The sequence below is a fragment of the Phoca vitulina genome, unplaced genomic scaffold (assembly GCF_004348235.1).
Source record: "Phoca vitulina isolate PV1807 unplaced genomic scaffold, GSC_HSeal_1.0 scaffold20, whole genome shotgun sequence".
NCBI lineage: Eukaryota > Metazoa > Chordata > Mammalia > Carnivora > Phocidae > Phoca > Phoca vitulina.
This window is the reverse complement of record NW_022589723.1, coordinates 19,667,564-19,683,958: the sequence shown is the minus strand read 5'-3', so window position 1 is coordinate 19,683,958 and position 16,395 is coordinate 19,667,564. Positions and strand designations below refer to the sequence as shown.

Genomic DNA, 16,395 nt, shown 5'->3' with positions numbered 1-16,395 from the left:
ACATGGAAATGGTAGCAACCTTATTTTTTTTTATTTTTATTTTTTTTTATTTTTTAGGTTTTACCTGTCATTATTAGGTTTCAGGGGCACCTGGGTGGCTCAATCGGTTAAGCAGCTGCCTTCGGTTTAGGTCATGATCTCAGGGTCCTGGGATAGAGCCCTGCGTTGGGCTCTCTGCTCAGCGGGGAGTCTGCTTCTCTCTCTGCCCCTCCCCCTGCTCATGTGCTCTCTCTCTCTGTCTCTCTCTCAAATAAATAAAAATAAAATCTGGGGCACCTGGGTGGCTCAGTTGGTTAAGCGACTGCCTTCGGCTCAGGTCATGATCCTGGAGTCCCTGGATCGAGCCCCGCATCGGGCTCCCTGCTCGGCAGGGAGTCTGCTTCTCCCTCTGACCCTCCCCCCTCTCATGTACTCGCTCTCTCTCATTCTCTCTCTCTCAAATAAATAAATAAAATCTTAAAAAAATTAAAAAAAAAAAATAAATAAAAAATAAAAATAAAATCTTAAAAAATAAATAAAAAAATAAAGTAGGTTTCATACCCAGCATGGAGCCCAATGCAGGGCTTGAACTCATGACCCTGAGATCAAGACCTGAACTGAGCTCAAGAGTCAGATGTTTAACAGACTGAGCCCCCCAGGTGCCCCTATTTAATTTGATTTTAATTCCAGTGTAGTAAGCATACAGCATTATATTAGTGTCAGGTATATAATATAATGATTAAACAATTCCATACATCTTCCTGTGCTCATTAACGACAAGTGCACTCCTACTCCTTAATTCCTATCACCTATTTCACCCATCCCCGAGCCCACCACCTCTCTGGTAACCATCAGTTTGTTCTCTATAGTTGAGAGTCTGTTTCTTAGTTTGTCTCTCTCTCTCTTTCCTTTGCTTGGTTTCTTTCTTGAATTCCACATTTGAGTGAAATCATATGGTATTTCTCTTTCTCTGATTTTGCTTAGCATTATATTCTTTAGCTCCATCTATGTTGTTGCAAATGGCAAAATTTCATTTATTTGGCTGAATAATATTCCATTGTATACACACACCCCGACATTTCATTTTCAAGATTTATTTATTAGAGAGTAAGCACACAAGTGGGATACGAGAGAGGGAGAGGGAGAAGCAGGCTCCCCACTGAGCAGAGAGCCCAATGTGGGGCTCGATCCCAGGACCCCTGGATCATGACCTGAGCCTAAGGCAGATGCTTAAATGACTGAGCCACCCAGGTACCCCTCACACCCACCATCTTTATCCATTCATCTATTGATGGACACTTGGGCTGTTTCCATAATCATAGGGGTGTATGTATTCCTTTGAATCAGTGTTTTTTTTATTTTTTGTGTAAATACCCAGTAGTGTGATTACTGGATCATAGGGTAGTTCTATTTTTAAGTTTTTGAGGAACCTCCATACTGTTTTCCCCAGTGGCTTCACCAGTTTGCATTCTCACCATTAGTGCATGAGGGTTCCTTTTTCTCCACATTTTTGCCAACACTTGTTGTTGCTTATGTTTTTTATTTTAGCCATTCTGACAGGTGTGAGGTTATCTCTCATTGTAATTTTGATTTGCATTTCCCTGATGATGAATGATGTTGAGCATTTTTTCATGTGTCTGTTGGCCATCTATATGTCTTCTTTTTCTTTTTTAATTTTTTTTTTTTTTTTTTAGATTTTATTTATTAGAGAGAGACAGAGATAGTGAGAGAGCACAAGTGGGGAGGAGAGGGAGAAGCAGGCTCCCCACAGAGCAGGGAGCCTGATGCGGGCTCGATCCCAGGACCCTGGGACCATGACCTGAGCCGAAGGCAGACGCCTAACCGACTGAGCCACCCAGGCGCCCCCATCTATATGTCTTCTTTGGAGAAATGTCTGTTCATGTCTTTTGCCCATTTCTTGATTGGATTATTTGTTTTTTGGGGGGGGTGTTGGGTTGTATCAATTCTTTATAGATCTTGGATACAAGCCCTTTATTTGATGTGTCATTTGCAAGTATCTTCTCCCATTCCGTAGGTTGCCTTTTGGTTTTGTTGATTGTTTTCTTTATTGTGCAGAAACTTCTATTTTGAGGTAGTCCCAATAGTTTATTTTTCCTTTTAGTACCCTTGCCTCAGGAGACATATCTAGAAAAATATTGTCATGGCTGATGTCAGAGATATTACTGCCTGTGCTCTCTTCTAGAATTTTTATGGCTTCAGGCCTCACATTTAAGTCTTTAATCCACTTTGAATTTATTTTTGTATGTGATGTAAGAAAGTGGTCCAGGTTCATTCTTTTGCATGTGGCTGACTTATTTTCCCAACACCATTTGTTGAAGAGACTGTCTTTTTCCCATTGGATAGTCTTTCCTGCTTTGTTGAAGATTAATGGACCATATAGTTGTGGTTCATTTCTGGGTTTTCTATTCTGTTCCATTTATCTATTGTGTCTATTTTTGTACCAGTACCATACTGTTTTGATTACTATAGCTTTGTAATATAACTTGAAGTCCGGAATTGTGATACCTCCAGCCTTGCTTTTCTTTTTCAAAATTGCTTTGGTTATTCAGGGTCTTTTGAGGTTCCATATAAATTTTAGGGTTTTTTTTTTTTTCTAGTTCTGGTGAAAAATGCTGTTGGTATTTTGATAGGGATTGCATTAAATGTGTAGATTGCTTTGGGTAGTATAGACATTTTAACAATATTCTTCTAATCCATGAGCATGGAATGTCTTTCCATTTTCTTTTATCATCTTCAGTTTCATCAGTATTTTATAGGTTTCAGTGTATCAGTCTTTTTTACCTCTTTGGTTAGGCTTATTCCTAGGTATCTTACTATTTTTGGTGTAATTGTAAATGGGATTGTATTCATAATTTCTCTTTCTACTGCTTCATTATTAGTGTATAGAAATGCAACAGATTTCTGCACACTGATTTCGTATGCTGAGATTTCACTGAATTCATTTATAAGTTCTAGTAGTTTTTTGGTAGAGTCTTTAGTGTTTTCTTTATATAGTAAGTTATCTGCAAAGAGAGTTTTCCTTCTTCTTACCAATTTAGATGCCTTTTGTTTTCTAATTGTTGTGGCTAGGACTTCTAGTACTATGTTGAATAAAAGTGTGAAAGTGGACATCCTTGTCTTGCTCCTGACCTTGGGGGAAAAAACTCTCAGTTTTTCCCATTAAGTATGGTGTTCACTGTGGGGTTTTCATAGATAGCCTTTATTATGTTGAGGTATGTTCCTCTAATCCTGCTTTGTTGAGGGCTTTTATCATGAATGGATGTTTTTCTGTGTCTATGGAAATGATCATATGATCTTTATCTTTTCTCTTATTGAAGTTATGTATCACATTAATTGATTTGCAAACATTGAACCACCCTTGCATCCCCGGAATAAATCCACTTGATTGTGGTGAATGATTTTTTTTAATGTATTGTTGGATTCCGTTTGAGTAGCAACCATTTTTCTAGTGCCAGAAAGCATAATAATCTATTTCTTTAAATGGAAAAAAAAAAAATGAATGTGTGTCAACTTCTAAAATTTATTTCTTAAAAATTATTTTGTCTTCCAGGAATCTGTCTTAAACTATCGGTTAGATCCTCTTGGCATTGTTGATGGTTTTACTGCCGAGGTAGGGGCAAGCGGTGTTTTCTGCCCCACACATTTGACTCTTCCGGTTGAAGTGTCATTCTACAGTGTTTCAGATGATAATGCTCCCTCTCCTTATATGGCAAGTATTTTAAAAATTGTCTTTGTCTGCTAAAATCAACCAATTTAATGACAGATGTCTTTAAAAAGATTTAAGACTGCTTTCTGGCAATGCTTGAAAACAAAGCATTTCCTAAGAGAAAACTAAAGAATGAATACAGACTAAAATAACAACATGTTACCTCACAACTTCTTTTCCAGCTAGCTCTAACAACGAATTTCCTCTTTTGCATTTGAGGATCTGGTGAAAATTTACTTGTTTCTATTTCATTTGAAAAGATGATAAAACTTTGATTAGTGACACTGTAATTTCATATCTTGCTGAGTTCACACAAATTCTCAAGTGCTTACTGTGCACCCTGGTCCCACAAGTGTTGCCTTCACATGTGATCCTCATCTCAGGAAGATTTAGGTAAAGATTTGGTGAATTAAGTCTTCTGTGAGACCCTTTCAGCCCCTTTCTCCTGTTTGTTTTGAGACCTTTTTTTTTTTTCTAATCCTGGAGTTGTTTTCTAATCCTAGCTATTTCTGTTTCCATACGTAAATTCTAATGGGTAGAGTAAGATAGCCAAGGGTAATTTAGAGCAGTTTTGAGCCTTATGATCCTATGACTTCATCTTTCCCGTTTTTAAAATTTTGATCACTTGAGGATAAAATAAGCCTTCAACTGCAAAAATGATACTGGGTCCTAGTGTATGTTTAGTATCAGCCCTTTACAAAAGACAAAGATGGAGAAGAGGCTAACAGTGCAAGTCTATAAGAAGTTTACAGTGGTGGTATCAAATATGGAGTTAGATCTGTGTTTTCATGTTAGGTCTTATTTTGAGAAGTACAAATTGCTATAGTTATAGAAATATACAGCTCTGGCCTTGCTACTTGAATTTCCTAGCTTACCACATGGCCCTATTGATTCCTCTCCTAATATCCCTCTCCCCGAACTTCTAGATTTTCAAGGACTAGAAGTTGTGAAAAGGGAATTCTGTGCAATTGAGAAACAACAGAGGAAAGGAAATTATACGTCTTGGGGGACCTAAATATAGCCTATTCATTATTGCTCAAGAAACGTTATTTTAGCCTTACTCCATTCTAAGGGTGAAATTCTTTTTTTCTTTTTTTTAAGATTTTATTTATTTGAGAGAGAGCAAGTGAAAGAGAGAGAGCCTGAGCAGGGGGAGGGGCAGAGGAAGAGAGAGAAGCAGTGTCCATACTGAGCAGGGAGCCCAACACTGGGCTCATCCCAGGACCCTGGGACCATGACCTGAGCCGGAGGCAGATGCTCAACTGACTGAGCCACCCAGGTGTCCCTGAAAATTTTATTTAAGAGCCTGATCAGTGCTTCATACTTTGATTAAAAAAACAAACAAACAAACAAACCACATAGTGGAGTCTGCTCACTTACTCAAGTGTTCTTTCCCCAATAATATTTACACTTGTGGATCATAGTCATAAAGATACACAACATTATTATCTAAAACAAAGACCCACTCCTTCACAAACCTGTCCAGTTATCACAAAGCCACCTGTTATTCATTTACCATGGAAAGATTTATCTACTTTTCCAGTATAATTTTGAAAAAATAACTGCTAATATTGGCTAACTGGTAACATGGGAAGTACAACTGATGTAAGTTCAATATCAGAATAAATGTATCATTCTGGAGTGCTTACAATATTAAGATAGAACTATAAAAGGTATCCATTTTGCTTTACTAGGACATAACAAGTCTCATCTGTTTCACATATTCCATTGGTGCTTAGTAATTACAGAATGGAAATGTAAGGTCTGCAATATTGTAATCTGTCATAACGTACAAAGTCCCCAATGACTGTTAGGATGACTTAGAAACAAGATAAAAGACCAAATGGCTGGAAATCAGGTCAAGCAAATATATTTGATTGAAACTTACAAGCAAGAGAGAATTTGAACTTCGCTTTTAAAAAGCAGACCAGCATTAATCTTTGATTTTGGTTGACATCTAAAACACATGGGATTAAGAGATAAAGGGTTTTGTCACTTTGTCTCCAGAAAGTACACACAAATGATTATAGCTTTTGATATTGGAAAGGGTATGAATCAGGTTGAGTTCGCAGGCTGTCCTTTAAGAATCCCTGACTTAACTTTTCTCTCATAATCCTCTTCAGTAAACTTTCCATTATGTAATTAAATTTTTTCTAGGTTAGTTTATTCGTTAGAAATGGGTTCCTTTTGTAAATGACCTAATTCAAATCTTAGACCACAAATCTTTCCTACTATAATAAAATTAATCTTGTTTCTTCAGGGAATCTTATTTACATTTTGGTAGTTTAGTGTATTTTCAAAGGATTGATCACATTTTGTTAAGATAGTATATATCACAGACCAGCAGAACTGAGACACCAAATTCCTACTTTTTACCTTGGGATCTCTCATCACAAATAACACAAATGACTCATAAAGGTAAAATTTTGCACAGAAAATTCTGTCTTTGTGGTGTAGAAATGGTACAAGACTTTTCATTAAATAATTCCTTAAAGATTAACCCAAAACCACATAATCTCTCTCTCCAATTTGGGTATCAGTGGTAAAAATGTTCTCCAACTGCTACATAACAATATTTCACTGTTTAGAAACTATTGAATGGTGGAACCAGGTAAAATGGTCTAAAGAATGTATGCCAGTGGTAAATTCAAGGTATGACTTCAATTATCATCATATTAACAGGACCATATATTATTTTTTGTATTTGTAATTCACCAAATTAAGATAAACTTCTTTTAATTTTATTTATTGCATATTCTCTATAGCAGAATGATTTGAAGAGTTTTTGTGAGATTTTGACCCAACTTAGTTTATCTTAACCTTTCTATTCCATCCTCAAATGCCAGAAGAAAATGTATTTTTCTTCTTTATTTTAAATACAATACATTTTTTATAGGTAGATACATTAATATGCTGACCAACTAAAATAATGAAATTATTAAAATATAACAAATAATAAATTTAATAATATTAATGAAATTCCACATAACTTCCCAATTTGTATCTAAAATTCCTAATTTGCTAATGCCCCTACTGATCTTACATTGCTTAGAAATGGTTGTAAAGTGTTGGCATAAACTATAAGGTTTTAAAAATATACACACTGTCTTTATAAATTGATTTAGTTACTATTACCATGTTCTGAAAACTATTAAAATTCTATGTATTAAAGGAAATAAGTATAGGCTTCATAGTAGTTTTTGCCCCACCAGTTTTCTTATATGTATTTAGGGGAAGGTAACAAGGAAAATAGTAATGTATTGCCTATAGCAATGTGATTATAAAGGTAGCTATTATTTGGGTATATTTTACTTTCTCTTTCTGGAACTAGGAAGAAGAGGGGTATTATATACCACAGCTTTTTTTCACGTAAAGCAGATTGTAAGAGAGAAATTGTTAAAGCTTCATTACTGCATTGGTTAGGAATGCAGTTTATTGATATGCTTTTTTTCATGCTTTAAATGACCGTGTGGTAAATCAGATTAGACAAGAACAACCTATGCCCTTTCAGTGACCATTTCCATGAATATTTCCTAATATTAATGTGTTAATTTAATAGTCTGAGGATGGCACTTGACTCACATAGCAGAGTCTGGCCCTCCCTTTTACGTTTGTGCACTTTTTTTTTTACCCTCCAATCCTGATCTGTCTTAAAAATAACAGAGATGTTTGATGGGACAGTCCTGTTTTATATTTACTTTTACTGAAGGTTGACATGTTTTGGCATGTACAATATAAAATGATGGGATATGAAATGTAGAGCATGCAATTATTCTACTTAACTACTTAAAACTGTTACCCCAGTAAAATGAATCAGCCTTCCTTTCTTAAAGCTATCTAAGAATTAAATATCACAATTACCACCTGTAGTCATTTGGTCATCTTGCTTATCTAGAAACTTTCACATACTCAATTCTAGCTTTCCTTGTTTTAATTTATGCTTGTTTGCCATTGTTTGGGCTTCTGTAGTGATTAGAACACCCTTCTCAGAAAACTACTTCATATAGTAGAGTGGTACTTTTCAAACTTAAATGTACATATGATATCATCTGGGGGATCTTAAAATACAGCTTTGATTTGGTAGGTCTAGGGAGAACCATAAATTGTGCATTTCTAAGTTATTTACAGGTGATTCTGATGATGCTGGTCTGTCTCTAGTCAGAAATCCATATATTAATTTAACTCACTGGCTGAAGAATTAACTTCACTGTTGGCTAAGACTTAGATCTTTCTGCATTCCTGACTTTTTGTATGTCCAAAGAACAATAAATTGGTTGCTTCCTCATTTCCCTCCTCCCGTGTGATACAAGGGAATAGTCCTATCTTCTCCCTTAATTTCCTTTTCAGTTAAGGAGCCTCTTACTTCTATATTGTATATCTTAATAGAAATTTCAAGCAGTGTAATGTTACATATTATTTATTGCAACATCTCTAGGAAGAACAGTAAATTGTTTCCTTTTGGGTGGGACCATCACTGTTCCATACTCAGAATATATCTGTTGATGGGAATATTTTGGCATACATGTAAAATTCTAAAATGTTAGTAATTACATGGTTTATTATTTTTAGTCTTTTATATACATGTGCATCAGTTTGTACTCAATTTGTCTTCTTTTATTTCAAGGGTGTGATTACTTTAGAGTCCCTTGGTAAAAGGGGTTATCGAGTACCTCCTTCAGGAACAATACAAGTGGTATGTGTTTTATAGCCTACAATTGCAATAATCATTCTCTCACATACATATAGAACTTAGCCCTTTCTCCTGCTACTGCTGCTGCAACAACTTTGGTAAGTAACAGTGGGGCTGCAGCTTTTTTGGAGTTTCCCTGCTCTGCCCCAGGAATGGCCATGTGGGGACCTTCATAAAAGGAAAGCATAAATAATCTAATGAAGGTGAATGCTTTAGAAAAATAGTATATGACAGTTTACATAACTTAAATAAGCTATTTTCAGTGTAATTAGAACTTAACATTACTAGTTCCTTCTATTTAATATAATAGCCAGACTGAGATTGACCTATTTAAAAGGAGACCTCAAATATTAGTATTGCTTTGGCAGGAAAACTTGTTAAACAGAATTATATTATTATCCCTAGTGTAATAATTTCTAAGTTCATCTACTAAGATGGTTACACAAAGTAGAAGTGTAGTCTGACAGATATGAGGGCAGAGAAGGCATCCTTTTCTTTTGGTCTAGGTATTGATCTAGTTTTGGCTCAGGAGAATTCTAGCCCAGAGCAATCATTCATCATTGGTCTTGTGTTCTCAGAAGAGTAATTTGATATCAAGACCAGTTTGTGATTGAGTTCATCTCCAAGTCAGACCCAGCATAATCCTGCAGGCCCAGAAGTCTATTACAAAGCTGGCTCTTGCAGACTAAAAAGTATCTAATTGAAATTTGTTGGTTATATCTCAATAAAGCTGAAATTTAAAAAAAGAAAGAAGTCTAGCTAAGTTCCTTATCCTCAGGATCTGGTCTAATTCAATAAGCCTTCTTATGACTTTTGGCCTCAAAGTGATCAGTGTTTCACCAGACCACTTTTACTCATCACCAGTGTTCGAATACAGCAAGGAGTCTGTACATTTATTTCCTATCACACAGGGATGAAACATAGTACTATGCAATACATATGTGTGCATTAGTGCAGTATATACATGTATATAAATTTTACCAAGAAAGAATTACTGCATATTAAAGTAAGACTTTTATGTTAAATGGATTTCTTGAACTAAAACAAGTGATAATCTTCTCGTTCTCTTGCCTCTGGCTATGTAGTTCATGTGACAGAGTGGGTCACTGGAAAGCTAGCTATCAGTTGTCATAATAATGAGGCATAAACCAAGGGGCAGCATATTCATACCTCTTGTTTGAGGACTGCCAACTTTAAAAATGATTAATTTTGAATCTGAAATTTAGGTATGTCTTTCATTCCTTATATAGTTTAATTATGGATAAACATGGTTTGAACTCCCGGCTTGCTAGTTGTTGTGGTTGTTGAATATATTAGCCTTAATCTTAAGACTCACTAGATTTAAAAAGTTGGATCATAATATTGATATATTTCTCATTTTGATTCAGTGAGTGATGTCCAGTGCCACGGATGAGCTTCTGAAAGCATGGGCACCAAGTTACCTATTGATGTGTTGGTAATTTGGTTAAAGTCAGATCAGCAGCTTGGGATCTTGTTTAAAAATTAGTATTTTAAAAAATAATATTCCTCCAATTATTAATAGCCAAGTATCAATTGAATTTAATTTAGTCTTCACTAAGGATACATATTTTGGTCTATTTTGGTCTATTATGATATTGATGATTTTTTAAAAGTTTCATGTCACTACAGTTTTTGCGATGAATCCAACTGTGGGAACATAAAGTATTATTCAGCCTACTTTGTAACTAATAATAATGAACTTTATTTTCTAAACTTGGAAAAATTTCCAAATAAGGAAATTTCTCTTTTTTGAGAACATATTTTTAATTTTATGTAACTATATATACCAAAAAGTCTAGTTTTACCTAGCTATTTTATTTTTAAAATTTTCTATTTATTCACTATTAAAATGTAAGGAAAATTAATATTCTCAGTATTTTGCAGTTGACACACTTTAATAAAGCTAACGTTTGAAATAAGTTAACTGGAATGTTTTAATCCAATAAGCGTGTATTTTGCTTACTTTAGTGGAAGCATTTCTTAAAATCTGAACAAAGAGTAAAAGCTATGTATTGTCTAATATGAAATTTGTGACTAAAAATTTTGATTTGTTACAGGATTTTATATTATTGGGAAATAAAAAATTGAACCACTTTTTAAAAAAATATTGAATATCACTTCATAAACTTTTAAAATGTTATTAACTTTAGTTCCCAAAACCGAATTATATCCACTGGGATTAACTTATTATTTAAAAAAAAAAAAACCTATTTTATTATTGGCACAATCATTTTGCATCAAATCAACAAATCACTTTTTAAAGAATAATTTTTATGTTGTTTCTTCAGACCTTATTTAATCCTAATAAGACTGTGGTGAAGATGTTTGTTGTGATATATGACTTACGAGATATGCCAGCCAATCATCAGACATTCCTACGACAAAGAACTTTTTCTGTACCTGTTAAACAAGAAATGAAGAGAAGTGTTAATAAAGAGAACATCCGACATACAGAAGAACGGTTATTACGCTACCTCATACATCTGAGGTAATGTTTCAAATAAATATGAAAATGTTACTTCGGAAGAACAACTTCAAAATTTTAGTTTAACACCTGTCACTCTAACTAGACCAGTGTCCTTTGGAATTTGCTTAATTTGGAAACTTTTCATATGCCAAGATGCAGAAAACACATGACATATCTTACTGCGGTCATTGTTACTTGTTGAATTAGAGTTTTCTTTCTTTCTTTCTTTCTTTTTAAGATTTTATTTATTTATTTGACAGAGAGAGAGAACCCAAGCAGGGGTGCAGCAGAGGGAGAGGGAGAAGCAGGCTCCCCACTGAGCAGGGAGCCCGATGCGGGGCTCGATCCCAGGACCCTGGGATCATGACCTGAGCTGAAGGCAGACGCTTAACCAACTGAGCCACCCAGGCGCCCCGAATTAGTTTTCATTTATAGTGATGTAATGTAAAATTGTTTATATCACATGCTGACATATCTGGGGCAGTGAAACACATATTTGAAACCAATAGAATTATAAAATGAACCACATATGTGGTTCTGTATTTTCTAGTAGCCACATTAAAAAAAGTAATAAGAAACAGGAAAGATTAATATATTTTATTTAACCCAACATACCCAAATGTTTGAATATATATCCAACAAAAATTATGAATGAGGTATTTTACATTCTTTTATTGTACTAAATATTTGAAATTAAGTGTAGATTTACAGGAACAGCACAACTCAATCTGAACTAGCCACATTTCAAGTGCTCAATAGCCACATGTGCCTAGTAGCTACTGTATTGGGCAGGGAAGTTTTTAACTTTCATTCATTCATTTAACAAATATTTATGTGTCGGGCATGCTTCTGGAAACAGCAGTGTGAAAATCTCTGTTCTCAAAGAGTTTAAATCTAGTAATTCCATCAGAAATACCTTTTCCTATAACTTTTGCTACCCAGATCACAGCGCTAGGTTGTGAGAAAGTGTTTGCCCTTGAGGTCCAAGTTGCCAGTATTCTAGAGCTATGTTTTCTGCCCTTAAATCCTACAGTAGCTCTCAGGCAATGAACAAATCAGTTGGTTAAGAGAGAGCTGAATAGCCTTTTTTTTTTTTAATAAAGATTTTATTTATTTATTTGACAGAGAGAGGGAGAGCACAAGCAGGGGGAGCAGCAAGCAGAGGGAGAGGGAGAAACAGGCTCTCTGCTTAGCAGAGAGCCCGACATGGGGCTCGATCCCAGGACCCTGGCCTCATGACCTGAGCCAAAGGCAGACACTTAACCGACTGACCCAACCAGGCACCCCTGAATAACCTTTTGCTTATAACTTTGTTCTTAGTAATTTTCTGATGCTGTTCATAGTAAATTCTCAGTCGCATCAGTGAGAGTTATTCATTTTAGCCTAACTCCTTGCTCCAAAAGTAGCTATTCATGAGAAGGAGGCACCTCTCATCCAGGGCCCAGGCAGAAGACCTCTAATCTGCTACTGATGGTGACCACCAGCTATCTTTCAATAGATCTGCCTTGTGGTGGTCTGGAGTGAATAAAGAGTGAGCTGGCCACTCAAGTCCCATACTTGAAAAAGTCTAGTACAGGAGGGCCTGGGTGGCTCAGTTGGTTAACATCTGCCTTTGGCTCAGGTCATGATCCCAGGGTCCTGGGATCCAGCCCCATGTCAGACTCTCTGCTCAGCGAGGAGCCTGCTTCTCCCTCTCCCTCTGCCTGCCACTCTGCCTACTTGTGCTCTCTCTCTCTCTATCAAATAAATAAATAAAATCTTTAAAAAAAAAAAATCCAACCCTCTTCTTAAAAAAAAAAGAAAAAGTCTAGTACTGCTTAATTGGTATTCTTACCTTGGGGTTTTCTGCCTAGTGTTCTGAATCCTAAGGACATGTTGAACTGGCTCAATGTTTTTAAACCCAATTCTACATTACCTGTCATGAGCCTAATGGGAAATGTTATATAGATTGTGGAATGAAAATCTGAAAACAGACTTGGAAGACTTTTAAAAAGAGAAATGGAATGAAATAGCGACTATAAGATAGCTCCCAGCCCAATCTGGGATAAGATTCAACTCTCTCTAAACTTCCATTTGATACCATTCCTCTTGAAGTTTCACCACCATAGCCATACATAACCAACATTCACTAAAGTAAACATCAACCACCCCAGCCTTTATAATCCCCACATAGTGATTAGATACTTTAAATGCTGTAAAGAAACCTCTTTGGGAAGTATACCATATATGTATGAGTATATTATACTTGTTAAAGGTCTCAGTTTTCTCCTTCAGATTAAGAAGGTGAAAAAACTTCAGACAGAATGAAACAGTGAGCTGACATTCAGCTCACATACATCCAACCACCAGATTTTTCAGCTAATTTAGGAGTAAAATTCATAAACCCATAGTATTTCTGCTATGCATAGGGAAAACCAGAGAGATTAGCACTAAAGAGTATGTTTGTATGTTTGACTATCTTCCAGATAATTTGTATGACAAAAGACTCCAGATAAACACAGTTCCACACACAGTTGTTTGTTTGTTTTTTTAAAAGATTTTATTTATTTATTTGACAGAGAGAAACACAGCGAGAGAGGGATCACAAGCAGGGGGAGTGGGAGAGGGAGAAGCAGGCTTCCCGCGGAGCAGGGAGCCTGATGGCTGGGCTCGATCCCAGGACGCTGGGATCATGACCTGAGCCGAAGGCAGATGCTTAACAACTGAGCCACCCAGGCGCCCTCCACACACAGTTTTGATAACCATTTTCATTTCACTGCAAACTTTGGTCTTTTAATGATGGTTAGGCTTTATTTAGCTAGCCATTGCTGATGATAGCAGTAATTCCTCAGTACTGTATTATTTTCTGGGGTGACTTTTCAAGTTTGGAATCCATTTTAATGTACTCAAAATTGGGAGAGGGAGAGGTGCCTGGGTGGCTCAGTCATTAGGCATCTGCCTTCGGCTCAGGTCATGATCCCAGTGTCCTGGAATCAAGTCCCACATCGGGCTCCCTGCTCAGCGGGAAGCCTGCTTCTCCCTCTCCCACTCCCCCTGCTTGTGTTCCCTCTCTCGCTGTGTCTCTCTCTGTCAAATAAATAAATAAAATCTTTAAAAAAAAAAAAATTGGGAGAGGGCAAGGTATGTGAACTAGAAGATGCTAGGACTGCAAAGCCCAAATGCAGTATGATTGACTGATGTGAACTGAAACTTGACACTGTAGGTGAGGAAGGTGCATGTGTTATGTATGGTGTCAGGTATGAAAAGTAAGATGGTATGTGAAACAAGCTTTATAGAAAGAAACATCTCTGATATTAGAAGAAGGAAAGGGAGTATGGATTGTTTAGGGAATAGTAAGGGAGAAGCACTTAACTAGCAGCACATACTTTGGCAATAGAAAACTAAATAAATATCTTGTTGACGAGTCACTCTTAATATTGTAGCAAGACTAATTCTTCCTTGCTACAATATGGTGGGTGGCTCAGTCGGTTAAGCGACTGCCTTCGGCTCAGGTCATGATCTCAGGGTCCTGGGATCAAGCCCTGCATCGGGCTCCCTGCTCCACGGGAAGCCTACTTCTCCCTCTCCCACTCCCCCTGCTTGTGTTCCCTCTCTCGCTGTGTCTCTCTGTGTCACATAAATAAATAAAATCTTTAAAAAAAAAAAAGACTAATTCTTCCTGCTTTCAAAATTAAATTATTCAAGTTTGTTTGTTTTAAAGACTCAGTCCCTGAAATGTTGCATCTTTCTGTTTGCTTGTTTGTATAGGTTCCAGAGCTCTAAATCTGGAAAGATCTACCTCCATAGAGATGTACGGCTCCTGTTCTCAAGAAAGTCAATGGAAGTTGATAGCGGTGCTGCATATGAACTCAAATCTTACACTGAATCGCCAACAAACCCTCAGTTTTCACCAAGATGTTGATAAGGAGTGACTATTTAAAGTATTTGCTCAGTACCCAAGTTTGAAAGTAAAAATTAGCGTAGAACAGAGTGTACCAATTAACAACCAGGAGAGTGGATCCTCTCCTGTTATCTTGGACCAGTTTTTATTAAAGGATTCCTGGAATGAGATCCACATATTCCAAGTAGACTGGAAACACTCATGTCCTAATAATCCTTTTTGTACTGTTGAAACCACTTCATTGGACGTGTTGCAATAGCAAATCCCCTCCGTCCCTCCCCCCCAGTTAGATTAGTGTTTACACATTTTATTTCTCAGTTATTTAATATTTAATGTTTTCCTTAATACTCAAGTGATGTTTGTCTCTAGTGTTCTAATGTAGCACAAATCCTATGTAAAATCATACTATGTATTTTTGACATTAATGTTGAAATCCAAAATATATGCACAAGTCTTTAATTTTGTGTGATGTGTTTTAAGTACTATTCATTTAATTTATTGAAAATGAGAATGAAATGTGGAGCTTCTTTAAGATTAACGCACTATGCAAGCATGTGTACTTTTTATATCTCCCAGCTCTAGTTTTTACCCCATCCAGGTTGCTGTTTCACATACTAGTCCTTTAACATGCTGTTTTGGCAGTGCAATGTGGACTAAGCTGCTTCACATTCCCTTTGCAAGTTCAGATCATTATGCCCATTCATACTCCTTCTAGAACTCCTTATCCCCAAAACAGTTCTATTTTTCCTTAATTACTACTACAGAGGCTTTACATTAAATTGCTGTCCCATGCTAGATAACTTTTGCAAATTGTTAAAAAGAATATGTACTTTGAAAACAAATTAGTATTTATATTGTAAATATATGCAAAAAAACAAAGAAATGTGTATTTGGCTTTTATTTTTAGATGAGACATTCATGTGATTGATTTCTGGTAGCCATCAGACAGTTTCCATTCTAGCTTTACAGCAGACAAGAAGAGAGGGAAGATGTCTTGAGCCTCTTCCCCAAAGAAATTTATCACTTTTTTTTTTTAAGATTTTATTATTTATTTATTTATTTGGGAGGGAGAGAACAAGCAGGGAGGAGGGTGAGAGGGAGAGAGAGAGAGAGAGAGAGAGGCAGACTCCCTGCTGAGCAAAGAGCCCAATGCTCGGTCCCAGGACCCAGAGATCATGACCTGAGCCAAAGGCAGACACTTAACCAGCTGAGCCACCCAGGCGCCCAAAAATTTGTCACTTTCTTGCTCAGGGTCACAATGGAAGGAAGGCATTTGGCAGCTAGGAAAGCCCTTAAGGAAGGGAACTTGACTGAATGCATCAAAAGCCCTCCATCCATCCCCCTTAGAAGAGTGGTTTTAGATGTTTGTGCAGGGACAGTGGACAACAGCAGATCAGATAATAAGGCACAGATACTGGGCATGCTGGTACAAATTTGCAGGTGCAGGTTAGAGAATACGTACCACTCAAGTAGTCCACACCAGGAGACCTGGGAGTCAAGGACCAGGTGAGTGCTCTGGAATCTGGGAGACTGGAAAGTCTTTATTTTGGAACCCAGCTAATGGATGACTATTCAAGGGAAATCAGACGAGTGATGAGTATGTGGTTGTGGGGTGGCCAACAAGAAGACTC

General features: G+C 36.6%; 1 protein-coding gene across 8 annotated transcripts in view; it reads left to right on the top strand.

Moving 5' to 3' along the window:
* The window catches only part of FAM214A (family with sequence similarity 214 member A), a 97,455-nt gene extending 81,817 nt beyond the window's left edge, over positions 1–15,638 (top strand). For 7 of the 8 annotated variants that reach the window (XM_032416952.1, XM_032416951.1, XM_032416950.1 and 4 more), the window contains 4 exons: positions 3,551–3,709; positions 8,331–8,399; positions 10,706–10,905; positions 14,632–15,638. In XM_032416952.1, the coding sequence (XP_032272843.1) occupies positions 3,551–3,709; positions 8,331–8,399; positions 10,706–10,905; positions 14,632–14,785 (582 nt within the window). In that variant the 3' untranslated portion in view covers positions 14,786–15,638. Of the gene's footprint in view, positions 1–3,550; positions 3,710–8,330; positions 8,495–10,705; positions 10,906–14,631 lie in introns of all 8 variants that reach the window. The other variant, XR_004300996.1, reaches the window with a different exon arrangement.
* Positions 15,639–16,395: the final 757 nt, after the last annotated feature.